This window comes from Arachis hypogaea, unplaced genomic scaffold (genome assembly GCF_003086295.3).
Source record: "Arachis hypogaea cultivar Tifrunner unplaced genomic scaffold, arahy.Tifrunner.gnm2.J5K5 arahy.Tifrunner.gnm2.scaffold_36, whole genome shotgun sequence".
NCBI lineage: Eukaryota > Viridiplantae > Streptophyta > Magnoliopsida > Fabales > Fabaceae > Arachis > Arachis hypogaea.
The window spans coordinates 74239-95000 of record NW_027255471.1 but is presented as its reverse complement, the minus strand read 5'-3'; the positions used below and the strand labels follow the sequence as shown (position 1 = coordinate 95000).

Genomic DNA, 20762 nt, shown 5'->3' with positions numbered 1-20762 from the left:
ATGGACGCTTTTCTTTTTTTCTTCTAACTTTTCACTAAATTCAATTTAGTGAAAAGTTAGAAGAAAAAATGGAATAATATCTACAAATACTAATATATAATATATAGATATATATACTATATATATAAATATATATAATATAATGAATATTATATTCAATAATCTTGAATTCAAATTGGAAAATTGAATATTGTATTAATTGATAAAATTGAATAAAATAACTAAAAACAAAATACAGAAATGATAAAAAATTTACTAAAAAAATGTATTTATTTTATTCCACATTTTATTCTAATCTAAAAAAAAGAGAAAGATTCTAATCTAATATCTAATATAGAAATAAGATAAAAGCGGGTAGCGGGAATCGAACCCGCATCGTTAGCTTGGAAGGCTAGGGGTTATAGTCGACGTTTATTTATCTTTTTTTTTTTTAACGTCTCTAATTCAAAACCGAACGTGAAACTTTTGTTTCATTCGGCTCCTTTACGGAAGGGATTCAGAAAAGAAGAAATATGGAACACGGGAAAAAGATTCCGCTAACCCATAACATCTATGTCAGCCTTTCTGTATGAATACATTGAAAACGCCTTGCTTTTTAGATGATCCCTATAGAAAAGGAGTATTTTTACAAATATACGTTTGTTTTTTCTAGTTACTTCGTTCTCTATTTCTATTTGAAAGAATCTTTAGGAAAAGAATCAAATTTCCATCGAGCTAAAAAAAGGATATCGATGTCTCTAGTAAACTAGAGTAATCGTTTAATAGCTATTGTGCCTCAACCTCTCTTAGACTACAAAAAAGCAAAAAAGAAGAAGATTTAGTTACGATTAGAAAAAAAAAACTTTCTATAGTTTTTCCCATGGATCCTTTATCCAATACTCAAAAAAAATTGGACTTTTGATCCAATTTTAAAAACTTATGTTTCATAATGTTAGAATTCAATTTGTCAATTGAGAATTGATTCTTCTTAGATACAAATTACGATAATTTAGATTATTCCTTGAATTTTTCATTGAGAGGAATAAAGGATTCAAAATCCCTTTAAGTAAGAAATAAAGTTCTTGATCGAGATATGAATCAAAGGAGGGCGGGATCCCTTAACTTTTAAGGGGTCCGTAGAACGAATCGCACTTTTACCACTAAACTATACCCGCTGCTGCTACAATGCTATTATTACACATAATTGGACCTTTTGTCGAACCGGAGACTGGGTCTATATATATAGAAACATACGTTTCTACAAATTAGAGCGTTCTCGTGTGTCGTAAGGGGACCAACCCCCCTAATCAATTAAAAAGGGGGGCAAATCTCATTTTTTTTTAATTCAGATAAATCAGAGTTATCTGGGATTCCTGGAAACAGTCCCAGAGCCCGGCTAGACCCTGGCTGGGCTCTGGCTGTAGCAAAAAAAAAAAATAAATAAACCACAAAAAATGGAATGAGAATAAAAAAAGAGATATAATAAATAAAAGAAATATTATTCTAATATAAACATTAATAGAAATCTAAACATAGAATGAAATTATCAAATAATTTAGATAATGAATATAAAGAATATGAAAAATCTAATAAAATAATAATGATATACTATAGAAATAATAATGATATACTATAGAAAAGTATATGTATCTTATCTGGAAGGTTCTATATCTATAATGTTCGTTATAATACTGAATAGAAATCCAATCCATTATAAATAGAAAAAGAATATATAAGATCTAAACAAAAAAGTCTTTTTTCAACCCCTACTTTGTTTGGTTATGCAATCTAACATAAACAATATATATAGATATCGCAATTGGGGAGAGATGGCTGAGTGGACTAAAGCGTCGGATTGCTAATCCGTTGTACGAATTTTTGTACCGAGGGTTCGAATCCCTCTCTTTCCGTTTCCGCCCGTGAGTTAGTATTTTTTTCTTTTGAATTTTCTATGTTTGATTTTGATAGTTACCAGTTAAAGATGTAAAATAGATAAAATCCTAAAAGTTTTTAAAAATCTAGCACAAACAAGGAAAACATAGAAAACTAAAAATATTTTTTTTATTCTTCACGTCCTGGATTACGTCCCGGATCATTAGATAGGAATCCGAAGATGAAAAGAGAAACAAAGAATATCACTACCGTGTAAACAAATAGTTTTAGAGTAAGCATTCAAAAATCTCCAAGATAATTAAAAAAAAAACGACAGAAACAGAGAAAGGGGGATTCTCTTATATAACACAACACATTATGTTTCTTTTGATACAAAATTTCTAAGAAATTAAGTGATTTTAAGTGATTTCAAAGAAATAGAAAAATTCCGAAATTTCTTTGTATTTGTATGTAGTAAAAGCGCTTTCTTTTTATTTTTTTTTATTATGATTAACGATATACTATTATCAACATTTGTATCACAATCTTTTTTTCATATCCACAACTCGGATACTGATGGTACACTCAAATCTAATACAAATCGAATAATAAAAGGATTTGTCAGTGGAAAAAACGTAAGAATGAGGAAACAATGAGATGGTCCTGATTTTTCTTGTCTATCAAAAAATCTCACTATTTGAATCGAGGATTCACACAGTAAGACTTATCTGATCTTTTAAATTTTTGAAATGTTCTAATTTTTAGTTGCGAATAAATTCCGAATTTTTTTAGGATATTTATTCCAATTGACTATTTCATCGAAAACTTACAGCAGCTTGCCAAACAAAAGCTAAAAGAAAAAAGAGTAAGGGTATTACTGGCATAATATCTACAATTGGATTCAAAAAAGCATAGGCTTCGGGTAATTTTGCCAACAGAAAACTACTTGAATAAAGAGCGGAGTTAATATGAATACAGACCAAACTAAAGATATTAAGCATAACAAACATTTTGTTCTTTAAAATTTGTACAATCTTTATTTATTGTCAAAATCTTTATTGTATATTTTTGTACATATAAAATATATATATTCTAATATATTAATAAAATATAATATTAGAATTATTAAAATAGAAAATATTGCTTTTTATGAATATATATAATATTTTATATATTAAATTATGAATATATTTAATAAAATTAAATGAAATAAATATATATTATAGATAATATATATAATAATAATTAAAATTAGGAAAAATAAAAAAAATCAAATACAACTTCCAAAATCCTTATTTTATTTGAACTTATCTAGTTCAAAATCCTTCCAGTCTGAAAAAAAAAAAGAGGAAATGAGACTTTCATACAATATCTTAATTGAATTCTATGTAATGATCAATAATTTCAGTTTTATTCTATTCTATATCTATATGGATATTAAACTCCCAGCAACAATCACTTTTTTGAGATGGAATTGACGAACAACTAATACCATTAATAGTGTTTATGAATGTCGAATAAAAAAAATGGGGCGTCGCCAAGCGGTAAGGCATCGGGTTTTGGTCCCGCCATTCGGAGGTTCGAATCCTTCCGTCCCAGAGCATATCCATTCATGATGTATATCCTATTTGAATAAAAATTGTATCTCGGGATAAAAATGACCCTTTTTTAATCATTCGTCTATAATCTAAATAGAGTCGCTTTTGAATCCACATCAATCGTCAAACTCTATTTTTTTTCGAATCATTTACAGATAGATAATATTAATATATATAATAATATTATATATTAATAATATAAGAAAAAAATTCAATTCAAAATTGATAAAATTCATTTTTTTTTTAAAAAAACAAACTATCGAATCGAATATGAATCTTATTCATACAATATCGAAGGAATTTGCGGTTTTTTACTTCCCTTTTAGATTTGGAAATTGTCCATTTTCAAAAAACCAAGAAGTAAAAAGGATGGGTTATTATGTATCGATTGAATCAAAAACTATTCACAATTCCATAATTGAATCAATTCAATTACATACTGGATCCAAATAAAACTTGGTTCGAAACGATAAAAGCAACGTGCGGCTTGAAAGACATAATTAGATTAGCTGTGGATTCTTCTATCCACTATTTTTTCTAGTATATGGAAATGGGAGTGCTCTTGGCTCGACATCGTTTGTTTTGTTCCACTGGAACTGGGTGTTTGGGGAACAGGAGAGGGGTTGATGATCTAAATAATACACGATGGAGTTCGAGTTGATTTTTGTTTTCTCAGGGGCAAGTATGGAAGGGTAGCGAAAATTAATAAAATAAATTAGAACAACTTATTAAGTATCTTTTTTATAGAGAAAGCGAAAAGATAAAATTTGAGCAAGGTAAACAATAGTAAATTTTGTTGGAATTGATAAAAAAAACTATTGCAAGCAAAAGTGTATTCCGGGATACAATCCTGAATTTGTATAATTCAAAGAAAAAAAAAAAGAAATGGTTGGTATGTTGCTGTTTTTTTTGAAACGATTTAAGATCCCTTAAGTAATGTCTAAACCTAATGATTCAAGGAAAAGCTAAAAGATCCTGGACCAAGTAAATACCAATTCAAAATTGTCGCAATAATTCTATTACCCCAATAATTCTATTACTTCTATTAAATACAATGAAGAGAAAAGGATTAGATTAGAAGAAAAAAGAGGGGGCAATAAAAGAGGGGTACTAGAATTGATGAAAAGGAATTCCAGCACATATAGTGACATACATAGTGAAATAATACTATGTGTTCTCACCAAAAAGAATGATTTTTTTTTATATCCACTCGCTCCTTATTAACTTATTACTAGTTACCAATCCTAGTGATTGGATTTATATATATTAGTAAAAAAATGTGATAGAATATTTTGAATATTCTATATTTATGTTTAATGATTTTTCTTCGAATGACTATTCATCTATTGTATTTTAATGGTAATAGAGGAAAAACTCTATGGAAAAAGGGTGGTTCAATTCTATGCTGTTTTATAGGCAGTTAGAATACAGGTGTGGGCTAAGTAACTCAATGGATAGTTTTGGTCCTGTTGAAAATACCAGTGCAAGTGAAGACCCAATTTTGATTGATATGGAAAAAGACTTTCCTAGCTGGAATGATAGTGACAATTCTAGTTACAGTAATGTTGATTATTTAGTCGGTGTCAGGAACATTAGAAATTTCCTATCTGATAAAATTCTTTTAGTTAGGGATAACAATAGCCAAAGGAACCGTTATTCCATATATTTTGATATTGAAAATCAATTTTTGGAGATTTCTAATGATCCTTCTTTTCTAAGTGAACCAGAAAGTCTTTTTGATAGTTATAATAAGAATTCTAGCTATCTGAATAATGTCTCTAAGAGACATGAGAATCATTACATGTATGATACTAAATCGAGTTGGAAAAATGGCATTCATAATTGCATTGAAAGTTATCTTCGTTCTCAAATCTGTATTGTTAGTCACATTTTAGGTGAAAGTGATAAATACAATGACAGTTACTTTTATACTTCTATTTGTGGTAAGGGCGGAAATAGTAGTGAAAGCGAGGGTTCTTCCATAAAAACAACTATCACGAATGAGAATTTAACTAAAAGAGAGGATTCTAAAGATCTCGATGAAACTCAAAAATACAAGCATTTATGGATTGAATGCGAAAATTGTTATGGATTAAATTATAGGAAATTTTTTAAATCAAAAATGAATATTTGTGAACACTGTGGATATCATTTGAAAATGAGCAGTTCAGATAGAATCGAACTTTCGATTGATCCAGGTACTTGGAATCCTATGGATGAAGACATGGTCTCTATGGATCCCATTGAATTTCATTCGGAAGAGGAATCCGAATCCTATAAGAATCGTATGGACTCTTATCAAAGAAAGACAGGATTAACTGAGGCTGTTCAAACAGGCACAGGTCAACTAAACGGGATTCCTGTAGCAATTGGGATCATGGATTTTCAGTTTATGGGGGGTAGTATGGGATCTGTAGTAGGCGAGAAAATAACCCGTTTGGTCGAACATGCTGGCAATCAACTTTTACCTCTTATTCTAGTATGTGCGTCCGGAGGAGCACGTATGCAAGAAGGAAGTCTGAGCTTGATGCAAATGGCTAAAATATCTTCTGCTTTATATGAGTATCAAAAAAATAAAAGGTTATTCTATGTATCCATCCTTACATCTCCTACTACTGGTGGGGTGACCGCCAGTTTCGGCATGTTGGGCGATATCATTATTGCCGAACCCGATGCTTACATTGCATTTGCGGGTAAAAGAGTAATTGAACAAACGTTGAATACGACAATACCCGAAGGTTCACAAGTAGCTGAATATTTATTCCAAAAGGGCTTATTTGATTCAATCGTACCGCGTAATCCTTTAAAAGGGGTTTTAAGTGAGTTATTTCAGCTCCATGCTTTCTTCCCTTTGTGAAAAATTTAGCAGAACTTAAAAGATTTTTTTTCTTTTTCCAAATAAAAAAATTAAAAAGTGTATTATCATACCTATGTTCCTTGCGGAAATAGAAGGCGAAATCAATCCATTTTTTTAGTTCTACGTTTTACATTCATTCTTTCTATTTTTTATTATTTTAATAATATATTATTATATATAGAATTAGATTCTATTTTATACTCCTCAATATACTCTTTTCTACTCATCCTATTCCTATTAACTGAATATATATATTCAGTTAATAGGAATAGGATGAGTAGAATCCATAAAAAATACTTATCGAAAAAAGTGATCCATTGAGTCATACTAAGTATATTTGAATTCTATTGATTATAGACTATCTTTATAACAATATAAGAAAAAAATGCGATATATAAATTCAATATTCTAAAATTAATAATTATATATAGCAGGTACAAATATTAAATCGAGGTACCCATTCTATGATAAACTTACCTTCCATTTTTGTGCCTTTAGTGGGCCTAGTATTTCCGGCACTTGCAATGGCTTCTTTATTTCTTTATGTTCAAAAGAACAAGATCTTTTAGATACGGACAATAGGCACAAATCAAGTATATTTTTTTAGATCAGGGAGCAACTTGATGAATAATCACTCCTAAAGGTTTACACCATAATAGTGCTAGTTGATGAGAGTTACTTCGGAAACAAAGAAGAATCAAGTCAAATTCATTTACTTGGGTTTGGTTTATTTATTCTAACAATTCCAATAAAACAGAACTGGATCTAATATGAGTTGGCGATCAGAACGTATATGGGTAGAACTTATAGCGGGGTCTCGAAAAACTAGCAATTTCTGCTGGGCCTTTATCCTTTTTTTAGGTTCATTGGGGTTCTTATTGGTTGGAATTTCCAGTTATCTTGGTAGGAATTTGTTATCTTTATTTCCGTCTCAGCAAATTCTTTTTTTTCCACAAGGAATCGTGATGTCTTTCTATGGAATCGCGGGTCTCTTTATTAGTTCATATTTGTGGTGTACAATTTGGTGGAATGTGGGTAGTGGTTATGATCGATTCGATAAAAAAGCGGGAATAGTGTGTATTTTTCGTTGGGGATTTCCTGGAAAAAATCGTCGTATTTTTATTCGATTTCTTATGAAAGATATTCAGTCCATCAGAATAGAAGTTAAAGAGGGTATTTCTACTCGTCGTATCCTTTATATGGAAATCATAGGACAGGGGGCCATCCCCCTGACTCGTATTGACGAGAATTTAACTTCACGAGAAATTGAACAAAAAGCTGCAGAATTGGCCTATTTCTTGCGTGTACCAATTGAATTACTTTGAAAAAAAGAAATGAAACTGAAAAAATGAATGCTTTCTTCGGAAAAAGAGATTTTGTTTTGATAGAAGGGGCCCTCTTTGGATTCGAAATCCGACTAATATTCATTACGCGAAGTGTTCCTCCGTGTATTCATTAAAAGGTCTAATTGCTTCGAATCTTAGTAATTGATGTCCTTTGATGAAAGAAAATAATATTGTATTTTTTCGTCATGCCAAAATTGGCAGTGGATTCTTTCGATTTTTAGTCTATTTCTTTATTGTTTCTAAATTCAAGAACTAATTCCCGAATTGAAAATAAAAAAAACGCGGGAATAGATTATAGATTTTCTATGACTTGTAATAGAACTTATGCTTGATAGAAACATTATTATCATCCTATATAGTTGACGGATGAGATAAAGCCGAAGCTGAGTTCGTTCATTAAATAAAGACGAAAAATGGCAAAAAAGAAAGCATTCATTCCCCTTCGATATCTTACACCTATAGTCTTTTTGCCCTGGTGCATCTCTTTCACATTTCAAAAAAGTCTGGAATCTTGGGTTACTAATTGGTGGAATACTAAGCAACCTGAAATTTTCTTGAATATCATTCAAGAAAAGATTATTCTAAAAAAATTCATAGAATTCAAGGAACTATTCCTCTTGGATGAAATGCTAAAGGAATACCCGGAACTACGTTCACAAAATCTTCGTACCAAAATATACAAAGAAACCATCCAATTGATCACGACGCACAACGAGGATCGTATCCATGCAATTTTGCATTTCTCGACAAACATACTTAGTTTTGTTATTCTAAGTGGTTATTCCAGTCTGGGTAATCAAGAACTTCTTATTCTTAACTCATGGGTTCGAGAATTCCTATATAACTTAAGTGACACAATAAAAGCTTTTTCCATTCTTTTATTAACAGATTTATGTATAGGATTCCATTCGACCCATGGGTGGGAACTAATGATTGGTTCTCTCTATAAAGATTTTGGATTTGCTCAGAATGATCAAATTATATCTGGTCTTGTTTCCACATTTCCAGTCATTTTAGATACTATTATAAAATATTGGATTTTCCGTTATTTAAATCGCGTATCTCCATCACTTGTCGTGATTTATCATTCAATGAATGACTGAAAAAAAGATCCGCGGGTTAGGTCAAATTTGAAAGTTTGTTATTTTTATTTTTTACATTTTACAAAAGCAAGCTAAACAACATTCCAATCTTTTTCTTTATCGCCACCACCCAAGAGATTCTTCCCATATTCCAGGAATAGTTTTTCAGTAAATAGCCGAATCATGGATAGGGAACTAACTATGCCAGTGACCTACCAAAATTTATTGTAGAAATTGAATTTTCAGGATCAATGATTGGACCATGCAAACTAGAAATGCCATTTCTTGGATAAAGGAAGAGATTACTCGATCCATTTCCGTATCGCTCATAATATATATATTAATTCGAGCACCTATTTCAGATGCATATCCCATTTTTGCACAACAGGGATATGAAAATCCGCGAGAAGCGACAGGTCGTATTGTATGTGCCAATTGCCATTTGGCTAATAAGCCCGTGGATATTGAAGTTCCACAAACGGTACTTCCCGATACTGTATTTGAAGCGGTTGTTCGAATTCCTTATGATATGCAAATCAAACAAGTTCTTGCTAATGGTAAAAAGGGGGCTTTGAATGTCGGGGCTGTTCTTATTTTACCGGAGGGCTTTGAATTGGCCCCCCCCGATCGTATTTCACCCGAGATTAAAGAAAAGCTGGGTAATCTCTCTTTTCAAAGCTATCGTCCCACAAAAAAAAACATTCTTGTGGTAGGTCCTGTTCCCGGCCAGAAATATAGTGAAATCACCTTTCCTATCCTTTCCCCCAATCCCGCTACTGAGAGAGATGTTCACTTCTTAAAATATCCAATATATGTAGGCGGGAACAGGGGGAGGGGTCAAATTTATCCCGACGGGAGCAAGAGTAATAATACTGTGTATAATGCTACAGCAGCGGGGATAGTAAAAAAAATCATACGAAAAGAAAAGGGGGGATACGAAATAACTATAGCGGATGCATCGGATGGACGTGAAGTGATTGATATTATACCTCCAGGACCGGAACTTCTTGTTTCGGAGGGTGAATCTATCAAACTTGATCAACCATTAACGAGTAATCCTAATGTGGGTGGATTTGGTCAGGGGGATGCAGAAATAGTACTTCAAGATCCGTTACGTGTCCAAGGTCTTTTGTTCTTCTTGGCATCGATTATTTTGGCACAAATCTTCTTGGTTCTTAAAAAGAAACAATTTGAGAAGGTGCAATTGTCCGAGATGAATTTCTAATTTACAGGTCCGCGAATTTATGAACATATTAAGCCTAAGCCGGTAAAAGAACTAAATTTTAGTCGATAAATTCTGTACTGTAATTCTATTCTGTATAATCAAAAATTTAAGAAAAAGGACCGAACCTTTGATTCTTTCGAGTCTTTTTCTACCGTATTTAGAGAATTCCTTGTACTGCAGTACTAGTCAGTCATAGTATATATAGTGAAGAAGACTATTTTACTTTGCCTTTTTTCAACCCAATAAATTAGAGCAATATGATTATGTCACTGTTTTCAGATTTCAATGTCCTACAATAGAAAACAATTATTAGTTCTTTATTGTTGTAATATAAGAAAAATAGTTGGAGAATATTAAGCACAGTAGAAATCAAAATAGGGAAAACGAGATTCTAGGATTCTAGGAGAGATTTTATTTTTTATCTTTTCCTAGAGTCCGATTGTTTTTTGATTGTAGCAAAATATCGAAATAGAAAATCTTTTCTATTCTATTTATATAGAATAATACTTGTTGATTCCCTTCTTTGAGCGGAACCTTTATGAGATAAGATAAAATATCATCTTAATGAATACAGTATACCACATTATGTAGTGGACAAACAAAAGAAGGGGGGGTTGACCCAACAATAAGATTTCGAATAGAAAAAGGGAATAAAGATAGAATAGAATTAAGAATATATTACAATAGAATTAAACAGAATTCATATTATTTCCATTGCGATATCCCGAAAAAGTAAATCAAATGATTCCCCTTTTATTCTTTTTTTACTTTTCTTTCAACTTAAATTGAAAGAAATTTTCCTCTGGAAAAGACTTTTTTTAATCAAAAAATAAAGTTCATTTTTAAAAAACATTAAAAAAAATTGAAATGGACTTTTTTGAAACATTGAAAAAAGTTATCTATTGAGTCATTTATAGAATAAGAAATCTTCTTCTTATTAAGAACTCAACGGGACCCCCTCGAATTCATCAACAAAAAGAGTGGATCCCTGTTGAGTTCTTCTTACACGTTCATTTTGCAAACTCAATTCATCTGATTACTACAGGGATGAACCCAATCCGGAATATGAACCATAAAAGAAAATACCAATTAAACCGATCACAGGAATACCAGTTACAGTACCTATTATCCAAAGAGGAATCCTTCCAGTAGTATCGGCCATTTATCCCACTTTCCTCCACATTTGATCAGGTAGTCATGCTAGTGACATAAACAGTCATAGATAATTATGAAATTATATCCTTCCGAATGGGATAAGAGAATTCCGAATACGTATACGTATTTATTCCCTTTCTTCTATTAATTGAAGAAATAATTTGAAAATAAAACAGCAAGTACAAAAATGAGTAATAACCCCCAGTAGAGACTGGTACGATTCAATTCTACATTTTGTTCGTTTGGGTTTGATTGTGTCGTAGCTCTATAATTCGGATTAGGTTTATCGTTGGATGAACTGCATTGCTGATATTGATCCCAAAAAAGAAACAGTGGGTACTGCTAGTCCGTGAACAGCCAACCATCGTACTGTAAAAATTGGATAGGTCCTATCTATGGTCATTGGAGCCTCCTAAAAAGATCTACTAAATTCATCAAGTTGGTCCAAAGGATCAAAACGGCCAGTTATTAATGGAATTCCTTGTCGGTTCTCCGTAAAATACTCGTTTGGCCGAGGGCTTCCAAAAACATCGTAAGCTAAACCCGTGCTGACAAATAACCAACCCGCAATGAATAGGGAGGGTATAGTAATGCTATGAATAATCCAGTATCGAATACTGGTAATAATATCAGCAAAAGAACGTTCTCCGGTGCTTCCAGACATGTTGAGCTCCACATATTCTTGTACAGTCAAAGGGGGATCGATTCCATAAAAGATGAGAGCAGTAAGTAGAAATTTACTGAGAATCATCCTTGTTAGATCGTCAATATTGTACCCAGGGTGTCTTTCGAGTATACCGAATCAGTATAGCTATCCTTCTTCGGACACAGCAACGAAATTAAAAGATTCGTGCTGAGATCAAGTACTAGATTCTTTCTAACTTGCTTGTTGGTTGTATCAATGCAATGTACTCAATACAAAATTCCGCAAAGTTTAAGAGTCTAATGGATCTTTATAGTATAAGATGAAGGTTCTCCACATGTTATTAATTAATATATATTCAATATTAGCTTCGGATTACAAACCGAAGATCAATTAAATTGTGACTCCCATGGACTGACTTGTATTTGTTTTTGATAATTCATGACATAGATTCTCCTATTTTATTTCTCCAATTCAATTAGATGCCAAATCCGGAAAGAGTGGTTGTGGAAGATGTTTTCTTGTTGTTACCCCCCTTTTTTTGAAGAAAGAGTTGAATTGGTTAGTTATCCAGTAACAAGTAAAAAAAATAGCAGTAATCGATACTTTCTATTTGATGACAGAAAAAAAAGACTCTTTCGTGGTTGATAGAGTTTTCTTTTTAAATAAGATATGGAAAGACAAAAAAACTGCGGAACCCGAGTTTGAGGGATGGGATCTCATATCCTTTTTCTTCTGTTGTAGTATAGTAAAGGAATGGAATCCACGACTAAATCTAATGATAAAAAAGTGAAAGGGCATTCTAAGGTAACTCGTTTTTTGTTTTAAATAAAAAAAATAGAACAAATTACATACAATAAAAAAGAGGGGGGCCCGATTTTTCCGATTTTTTTCCATAGAAATTCAAGAATTAAGTTAAACAACAAAGTTCTTTTTTATTATTATAAAAAAAATTATTTTATTAATATCTTTTTTTAATTCTTTATTTAAAATTATTAAATATTTCGAAATAGAACTGAATAAATATTCTATTTTAGAATAGAAAGAAGAAATAGAAATATTCTAGAAACTAGAAATAAAAAAATAATTTGAAATTCTTTTTGGATTATTTTACTCAACTTACGAGTTGCTCAAAAAATCTGTTGATTTTGAACCACAGGATGGATAGTTGTCATAGGTGATGAATTGATTTCTTACCGATGTCACTCTATTTTTGTTCGTCTATAATGATTGAGAAATCCACAAATCTCAATTGTATTTCTCAAATGGTATTTTTTTCTTCTTCTCCTATTCGATTGTATTTCCTTGGAAACTTAGGGAAGTGCTTTGTAAACATACGTATAAAAAGAACTTATTTCATTTAGCTTCTTTATGCCCACTATAACTAGTTATTTCGGTTTTCTACTAGCGGCTTTTAGTATAACCTCAGCTCTTTTTATCAGTCTGAGTAAGATACGACTTATTTGATTTTCAAATTGGAATTGAATTAGAGATTTTCTAATACTACTAGATATTCTTGAGTTCTTTATCATGTTAATTTCCAATTCTTGATCATTGAGATTCGTGGTCAATACAGATTAATTAATATTTAGTTTAAGTATAAAGGATATATATTACCTCCCCTTTTCCTTCCCTTTCAAACAAAAAAGAATGATTGAAGTTTTTCTATTTGGAATTGTGTTAGGACTAATCCCTATTACTTTGGCTGGATTATTCCTAACTGCATATTTACAATACCGACGTGGTGATCAATTGGACCTTTGATTAATTAACATCTCGTTTGTTTAGTGATGTTTATTGACCTCCTATTTCTTTTCTTTGTTTTAACCACAATCCCCAGGAGGTCAAATTCAGCCTTTAAACTACTGTTTAATTATTTCATTGTCATTCTCCAATATAACAAGAATGGAATCACGCTCTGTAGGATTTGAACCTACGACATCGGGTTTTGGAGACCCACGTTCTACCGAACTGAACTAAGAGCGCTTATTATTTATTTTTTTTTAATAACATAATAATATTATATTATTAAAATATTATTAAATTTTAAGTGACCCCAATACATCTTGCTTGCATATACCATATGCTATATATAAATATTGATATATATGTATCTCCAATTTGAATCAGTCTCAATTGATCCCTTGTTACTTCTCCTACGATAAGTATTAGTTCGAGATAGGGATGACAGGATTTGAACCCGTGACATTTTGTACCCAAAACAAACGCGCTACCAAGCTGCGCTACATCCCTTTCAATTGGTTTCCTGTGTCATTGTAAAGAATCTTTGTCTTGTTTTCCACATTTTCTCCGTTGTATATATATTATATAATATATAATAATATATAATATAATTAAGAATATAAAAATTCTTATATTCTAATCAGAAAAATTTTAATATAATAATCAAAGAAAGACTTCTTAAGTTAATAAATAATTTAAATAATAATAAATAGGAAATTTCCCTAACATGGAAATCTATTTCATTTTTATGGAATGTTCGGGCAGAAATAGACCCCTTTTTATTAGTTATTAGAAAACAAAAAAGCTATCGAATGAATCGTTGTACATTTCAAATTTGAATTAAGAATTCGGCAGAAAATCCAAGTGGTTATTAACAAAATAACTATTTTTTGATAGTCCTATATAAAATTATGTATTAGAAATTGAAATAAAGAAAAAGGGAGGATTAAAAATGCGAGATCTTAAAACATATCTCTCCGTGGCACCAGTGGTAAGTACTCTATGGTTCGGAGCTTTAGCGGGTCTATTGATCGAAATCAATCGTTTTTTTCCGGATGCATTGATATTCCCCTTTTTTTAATTATAGTTACTGTCGCAGGAAGCGGTGAAGAGGATTCGAAATCGAAAAAAATATCGAAAATTCCTCCTATTTTTTTTTAGAATTCGAATCGAATAGAATAAGTTAGAAAAGAGAAAGAATAAAAGAAAAGGTGGATTTGTCCTTCGCGAAACTCGAAATCTGGTACAGGCTTCAATGGAATTGAATGAATAATTCAATTCCATTCTTAATATTAAGAGAGTAAGACCGGAAATGGAAATAGAATAGTTAGGTTGGGGGCAACAATATCATTTAAGATACTTAAATGAAAACCAAAATACTGTACTGCGATTCGAAAAATTGTTTGAAATCCTTGTTTTGTTTGTATTACCTCAATTTTCCGGTAATATATTAATTGAAACGAAATTGGATTTAGAATTATCAACTTTTATTTCTTTGTCATTCCTTTCTTCGTCGAATACAAAAATAGATAAGTGAATACAAAATCAAAAGAAAAGGAGGTTCATGGCCAAGGGTAAAGATATCCGAGTAAGGGTTATTTTGGAATGTACCTGTTGTGCTCAAAAGAGTGTTAATAAGGAATCGACGGGTATTTCCAGATATATTACTCAAAAGAATCGACACAATACGCCCAGTCGATTAGAATTAAGAAAATTCTGTTCTTGTTGTTGCAAACATACGATTCATGCAGAGATAAAGAAATAGAAAGCAGAGATAAAGAAATAGAAAAAAGGATTGTTTGTGTGTCACCTTGCCAAACAAAGAATATGAAGAATGATACATATTCTAATATTTATATAGATGCATTTTCTAATTTATATATAATCTAATTTAGATTATATATAACATAATAGATAAAATAAATTTCATTGTATAAGTATACATAAAAAAACCCTTTTGTTAAGAAATAGAATTCTCGGGATAGGAATAAACAAATCATGGATAAATCTAAGCGACTCTTTCTTAAACCCAAACGATCTTTTCGTAGGCGTTTGCCCCCGATCCAATCGGGGGATCGAATTGATTATAAAAACATGAGTTTAATTAGTCGATTTATTAGTGAACAAGGAAAAATATTATCTAGACGGGTGAATAGATTGACCTTAAAACAACAACGATTAATTACGATTGCTATAAAACAAGCTCGTATTTTATCTTCGTTACCCTTTCTTAATAATGAAAAAAAGATTCTTAATAATGAAAAAAAATTTGAAAAAATTGAGTCAACCGCTAGAACTACTACTACCGGTTAAAAAAAAATTAGAGTTATTGTTCAAGTGAATTCAAATTGGAATTGAAACACAAATCAAATGTGGATTGATGTTTTGTTCGAAAACGAAAACTATGACAATCAAATTTTGATTGTTGTCTTGTAAGAAAAAAGATAATCTATAACGAAGAATCAATCTTTTTTTTTATTGAGCCGTGCTTGTTCATTTTGATGACTTTATCATATGAATTCTATTTTATCATACAAATCCCTACTCTACTACCTTCCCGGAGTTCATTCTCCGGGGAATTCTTATTTTATGTTATGATTTCGTTGGCAATCATAAGAAGGCAATTCCCCTTTAAGATACCCATTTGTGCTACTATTTTACGATTAAGAAGCAATTGCCCCTTGTACATATTATACAATAAATTACTATACCTATTGTATTGTTTTTTTTTATTCTTACCAATTATTGCATTTATTCGATGGATCCACAAACCGCGAAACCCCCTTTTTTTCCTATCTCTATCCCTATTAGCCGAAACCAACGCTTTGATTTTCTGTTGACTAATAGTTCGAGTAAGTCTTGAATGAGCCCCCCGAAAGCTTGATGTAAATAAACGAATTTTTGTCCTACGTTTCCGAGCTATATATCCTCGTTTAATTCTGGTCATTGAGTAAATGATACTTTGATGAATAACAATTCGATTTTTTTCTTTCAGTTATTCTTTTTTCCTGCCCAGTCTATTAATAACAAAAATGGATTCTTCCAATGTATAAAGTAAGAATTTCAATGGCTTTTGCTACTATAACCTTCCTGACCACCATTTTTTGCTTTTTATTTAAAAGCGTTTAACCTATCCATATGAAAGTGTATTGAATTGAGAAAAAACATAGTAAATAAAATAGAAATAGATAAAGAAATGGTGGGTTCCATCGTTTCTATGATTACTTTTTAAACGGCGAGATCCTCTCTATACACCGGAGCCCCTTCCCGGATTTCATTCATATTATTAACTTGTACAGTTCACACTCTTTGGCTCTACCCATGAAATATCCAGTAAAATAGGTCTTTCACAACGAAATCTAGCTATAAAGTAACGGTATTTAAGTATGCATATTAGCTGGGTAGCTGACCCTCGTAGTCCGTTCTTTCAAAAAGCAAAATAAGAGCATAATTTTTCCGCTATTTATTGAAAATAAAGGATTTCCCCCGCTTAATAGGTAAGCATTTGCTACCAATGGGGAAATTTGTCTCATCTTAAATTGTAAATTGAGGTGATTGGATTTCTACCAACCAAAAAACCATAAATTTGATACACAATAGAAGAATATATATAGATATCATTTTTTTTATTATCCATTTCTAAATTTTATAGATTTTTTTCAGTTAAGATAGTGAAGGGAAGAGCTCCATTCACTATCTTAACCGATACATCGATACTGGAAAATCTTTTTTCCTTTTTTTTTGTCTTAGTCTATGATCTGAACGAGTCGCACATACACCCTAGTACAGGTTCCTCGGCGCTGAGGACATCCCCGAAGAGCGGGGGATTTTGTGACATTTCGGATTGGCTGTCTTGTGTTTCTAATAAGTTGTTTCATAGTTGGCATGGTGAGTCGTATACATACTGAGTTGGTTTAGATCAATCTTAACCCGATGTTTAAAAATCAGTTATAAATTAATTAATAGAAATTTTTTATATAAATATTATAAGTTATAAGAAATCCGATAAGATAATAAGAAGATTAGATGAATAAAAAAAAAAATAGAAAATCGTGCATTTGCGCGGAATCATTGCTGCTAATTCGCAACCGCGACAAGATCAACAATTCCGTGGGCTTGAGCTTCTGCTGCTGACATAAAAGCATCCCTTTCCATGTCTTCGGATACAAGCCATACAGGTTTGCCCGTTCTTTGTACATAAACTCTTGTGATAGTTTCGCGCAGCTTTAGTAGTTCTTCTGCTTCCAGGATAAATTCTCCCGTTTGTGCTTCATAAAAAGAACTAGCGGGTTGATGGATCATTACCCTAATGATATAACAAAATACTGGTTTCCTCTCTGCCGCACGATAAGGCGAGAGAGAGGAAAAAGATAGAATCGAACAACCGTACAGGCATCTTTTGCGGATTGCATACGGCTCTACTATGGAATTGATTTAGACCTTCCATCAAAGAAATAGAACATATACTAGGTCTATCAGACCCAGATCAGCATCAGTAAATGATCCAATAACCATCCTTCCTTTTTTGTTTGAAGTATTTATAAAATACTATGATGGTTCCGTTGCTTTATTATTTCGTCTGTTCTTCAGCAATCCCAAAGTGTCTTTTTTTTTTTTTTTCAAATAGTTAGAATATATATATATATTCTTGCATAACATAAATATTGTTTAAACCTTTCCGGTGTAAAAACCGAAAACTAAACAGTTTGTGACACTGAAATAGGCTTCCGATAGATCATATGAAATGGTAACTACGGGTTTTTTCATACTACTCTTTCGATACAGAATCGAATGGTTTTTGAGAAAAAATTAATATCGAACTCGAAGTGCCATGCTATTATTACTTAATATTTATTTGGCGAAGGCATAGTCTTCTTTTTTTTTTAAAGGACTCATTGGCGCCAAGCGTGAGGGAATGCTAGACGTTTGGTAATTTCTCCTCCTGCCAAAAGAAAAGATCCCATTGAAGCAGCTAATCCCATGCATACTGTCTGTACAGCGGGTCGTACAAATTGCATAGTATCATAAATTGCTATTCCGGGTATTACCCATCCGCCCGGAGAATTTATAAACAGATACAAATCTTTGTTCTCGTCCTCCATACTAAGGTATATTATAAGGCCAATAAGTTGATTCGATATTTCACTATCAACCTCTTGGCCTAAAAAAAGTAGTCTTTCTCTATAAAGTCGGTTGATTAGGATAAGATTTTATCCTTTAAGAGCCGTACATGCATCTTTTGATGCATACGGTTCACAAAAGATCGCAAAAATAAATCAATGTGTAGATTTCAACCCCTTTTTTATTACTTTATGACTCTTTTCCAGAATGGACTTTTTAGAATTTCTAACGAAGGGAAAGGAAAGGTCTTTTTCTTACAATTCTTTTTTTCAATAAAGAGGACTTTTGAGCCCTTCTTTTATCCATACATATAGAATGTATTTAACTTTTTGAACTAACTCCTCATTGATGTATTGTTTTCATCGAGATCGAATCTAAATAAAATTAAATCACAATGTAATTTTCTTGTTTCTGAATGGGCTTCTTCAATTCTTTTCTTTTAGGTTTCTGTTCTACTCTGAGTAAAGATCTGCCCGATTCTTATTTGCACATATAGGACAAATACTGCAATACCACATCTTTTTGCTTTTGCTACGAACCCCCTGATTCTGAATTTCTTTTTTCACATATATGACATGCTAGAAGTAGTAATCCTTGGTATATTACCCAATTGGGTTTGTCTAAACAGAGCCTGGATGCTTCATTTTATTTATTGGTCCAGTCAAGCCAACCATAAATAATTCAAAATTGAGAATACTAATTTGGATACCCCCTAAAAAACTAAAAGATCGATCTAATTGAACTTCATTACACTTCACGCTCCAGATTTATGACGATTCAATCAATATTTTTCGGGGTGAAAGAGAGGATACCTCAATCGGTGGAGAAAACGGGGAAATCCCATATAACCCATATATATCTGACAAGTCGCACTATATGTCAACCCAAGATGCATCTTCCTCTCCAGGACTTCGAAAGGGAACTTTTGGAACACCAATAGGCATAAAATGGAAAACAAAAATGAAGTAATATATGTAACTTTGATGTGGAAACGTAAAGGTTTATTGTCTAAAAATTGATTTTTCTTTATTTTATCATATTGTATTTATAAATGATAAATAAAAAAAGGGGAGGTTGCTCCTATATGAGTGTTTTTATTCGTGAATGCAAACATATCTTTTTTTATCATTCAAAGAACCTGTTTGTAATAACTATCCCTTTTTTTTATTCATTTGGTCAACGTCCTCCCACACCACCATTGCGTATTGTTATTTATCGGATATAGAATAAAATAGATCCACTTCTTTTTGTTCCTACTGAATAGAATTGTTCCATTTTTCCTAAAAACCTAGAACAAATATAAATCCTTTACCAGATATAATTGACTGCAAAGGGGGTTCCATAGTATAAGTATATTTTTTAGTATCTTTTTTCTAGTGCAATAAAGTTACATAGTGTCTATTTTTTGCTGAAAAAAAAAAGAGGGGTATTCTCATGGGTTTGCCTTGGTATCGTGTTCATACTGTTGTATTAAATGATCCCGGCCGCTTACTTTCTGTCCATATAATGCATACGGCTCTGGTTGCTGGTTGGGCCGGTTCGATGGCTCTATATGAATTAGCAGTTTTTGATCCCTCTGATCCTGTTCTTGACCCAATGTGGAGACAGGGTATGTTTGTTATACCCTTCATGACTCGTTTAGGAATAACCAATTCGTGGGGCGGTTGGAGTATCACAGGAGGTACTACGCCGAATCCGGGTATTTGGAGTTATGAAGGTGTGGCTGGAGCACATATTGTGTTTTCGGGCTTGTGCTTTTTGGCGGCTATCTGGCATTGGGTCTATTGGGATCTAGAAATCTTTTGTGATGAACGTACAGGCAAACCCTCTTTGGATTTGCCAAAAATCTTTGGAATTCATTTATTTCTTGCAGGGGTGGCTTGTTTTGGTTTTGGCGCATTTCATGTAACAGGATTGTATGGTCCTGGGATATGGGTGTCCGATCCTTATGGCCTAACCGGAAGGGTTCAATCCGTAAATCCCGCATGGGGTGTAGAAGGTTTTGATCCTTTTGTTCCGGGGGGAATAGCCTCTCATCATATTGCAGCAGGGACATTGGGCATATTGGCGGGCCTTTTCCATCTTAGTGTACGTCCACCCCAACGTCTATACAAAGGATTGCGTATGGGAAATATTGAAAC

The 20762-nt window shown here is 32.2% G+C and overlaps 1 protein-coding gene and 4 non-coding genes across 5 annotated transcripts in view; 1 reads left to right on the top strand and 4 right to left on the bottom strand.

Annotated features, from left to right (window-relative positions):
• TRNAR-UCU (transfer RNA arginine (anticodon UCU)) overlaps positions 1–8 on the bottom strand; it is a 72-nt gene extending 64 nt beyond the window's left edge. The window contains exon 1 of the tRNA in view: positions 1–8. This exon is cut by the window's left edge and continues 64 nt beyond it. This is a non-coding gene — a tRNA (tRNA-Arg).
• A 1794-nt stretch (positions 9–1802) lies between these two features.
• On the top strand, positions 1803–1889 carry TRNAS-GCU (transfer RNA serine (anticodon GCU)). Its single transcript has one exon. It is a non-coding gene; the product is annotated as a tRNA-Ser (tRNA).
• Positions 1890–13669: 11780 nt separating this feature from the next.
• TRNAW-CCA (transfer RNA tryptophan (anticodon CCA)) lies at positions 13670–13743 on the bottom strand. Its single transcript has one exon. It is a non-coding gene; the product is annotated as a tRNA-Trp (tRNA).
• A 193-nt stretch (positions 13744–13936) lies between these two features.
• TRNAP-UGG (transfer RNA proline (anticodon UGG)) lies at positions 13937–14010 on the bottom strand. Its single transcript has one exon. It is a non-coding gene; the product is annotated as a tRNA-Pro (tRNA).
• Positions 14011–14165: 155 nt separating this feature from the next.
• LOC114927086 (ATP-dependent Clp protease proteolytic subunit) lies at positions 14166–19639 on the bottom strand. The gene is made up of 3 exons (XM_072231834.1): positions 19495–19639; positions 18403–18696; positions 14166–17806 (listed from the first exon to the last, which is right to left on the bottom strand). The coding sequence occupies exons 1-3, from the start codon at positions 19563–19565 to the stop codon at positions 17578–17580; spliced, it is 594 nt and encodes a 197-aa protein (XP_072087935.1). The 5' UTR covers positions 19566–19639; the 3' UTR covers positions 14166–17577.
• Positions 19640–20762: the final 1123 nt, after the last annotated feature.

Excerpts from the sequence above, each read along its gene's own strand:
- LOC114927086 (XM_072231834.1), bottom strand. The coding sequence starts at position 19,565 with ATGCCTATTGGTGTTCCAAAAGTTCCCTTTCGAAGTCCTGGAGAGGAA. Across the intron at positions 18,697-19,494 it reads GCATCTTGGGTTGACATATA|CAACCGACTTTATAGAGAAA; the intron begins GTGCGACTTGTC and ends TCTTATCCTAAT. Across the intron at positions 17,807-18,402 it reads CTAGCATTCCCTCACGCTTG|GGTAATGATCCATCAACCCG; the intron begins GCGCCAATGAGT and ends TTATATCATTAG.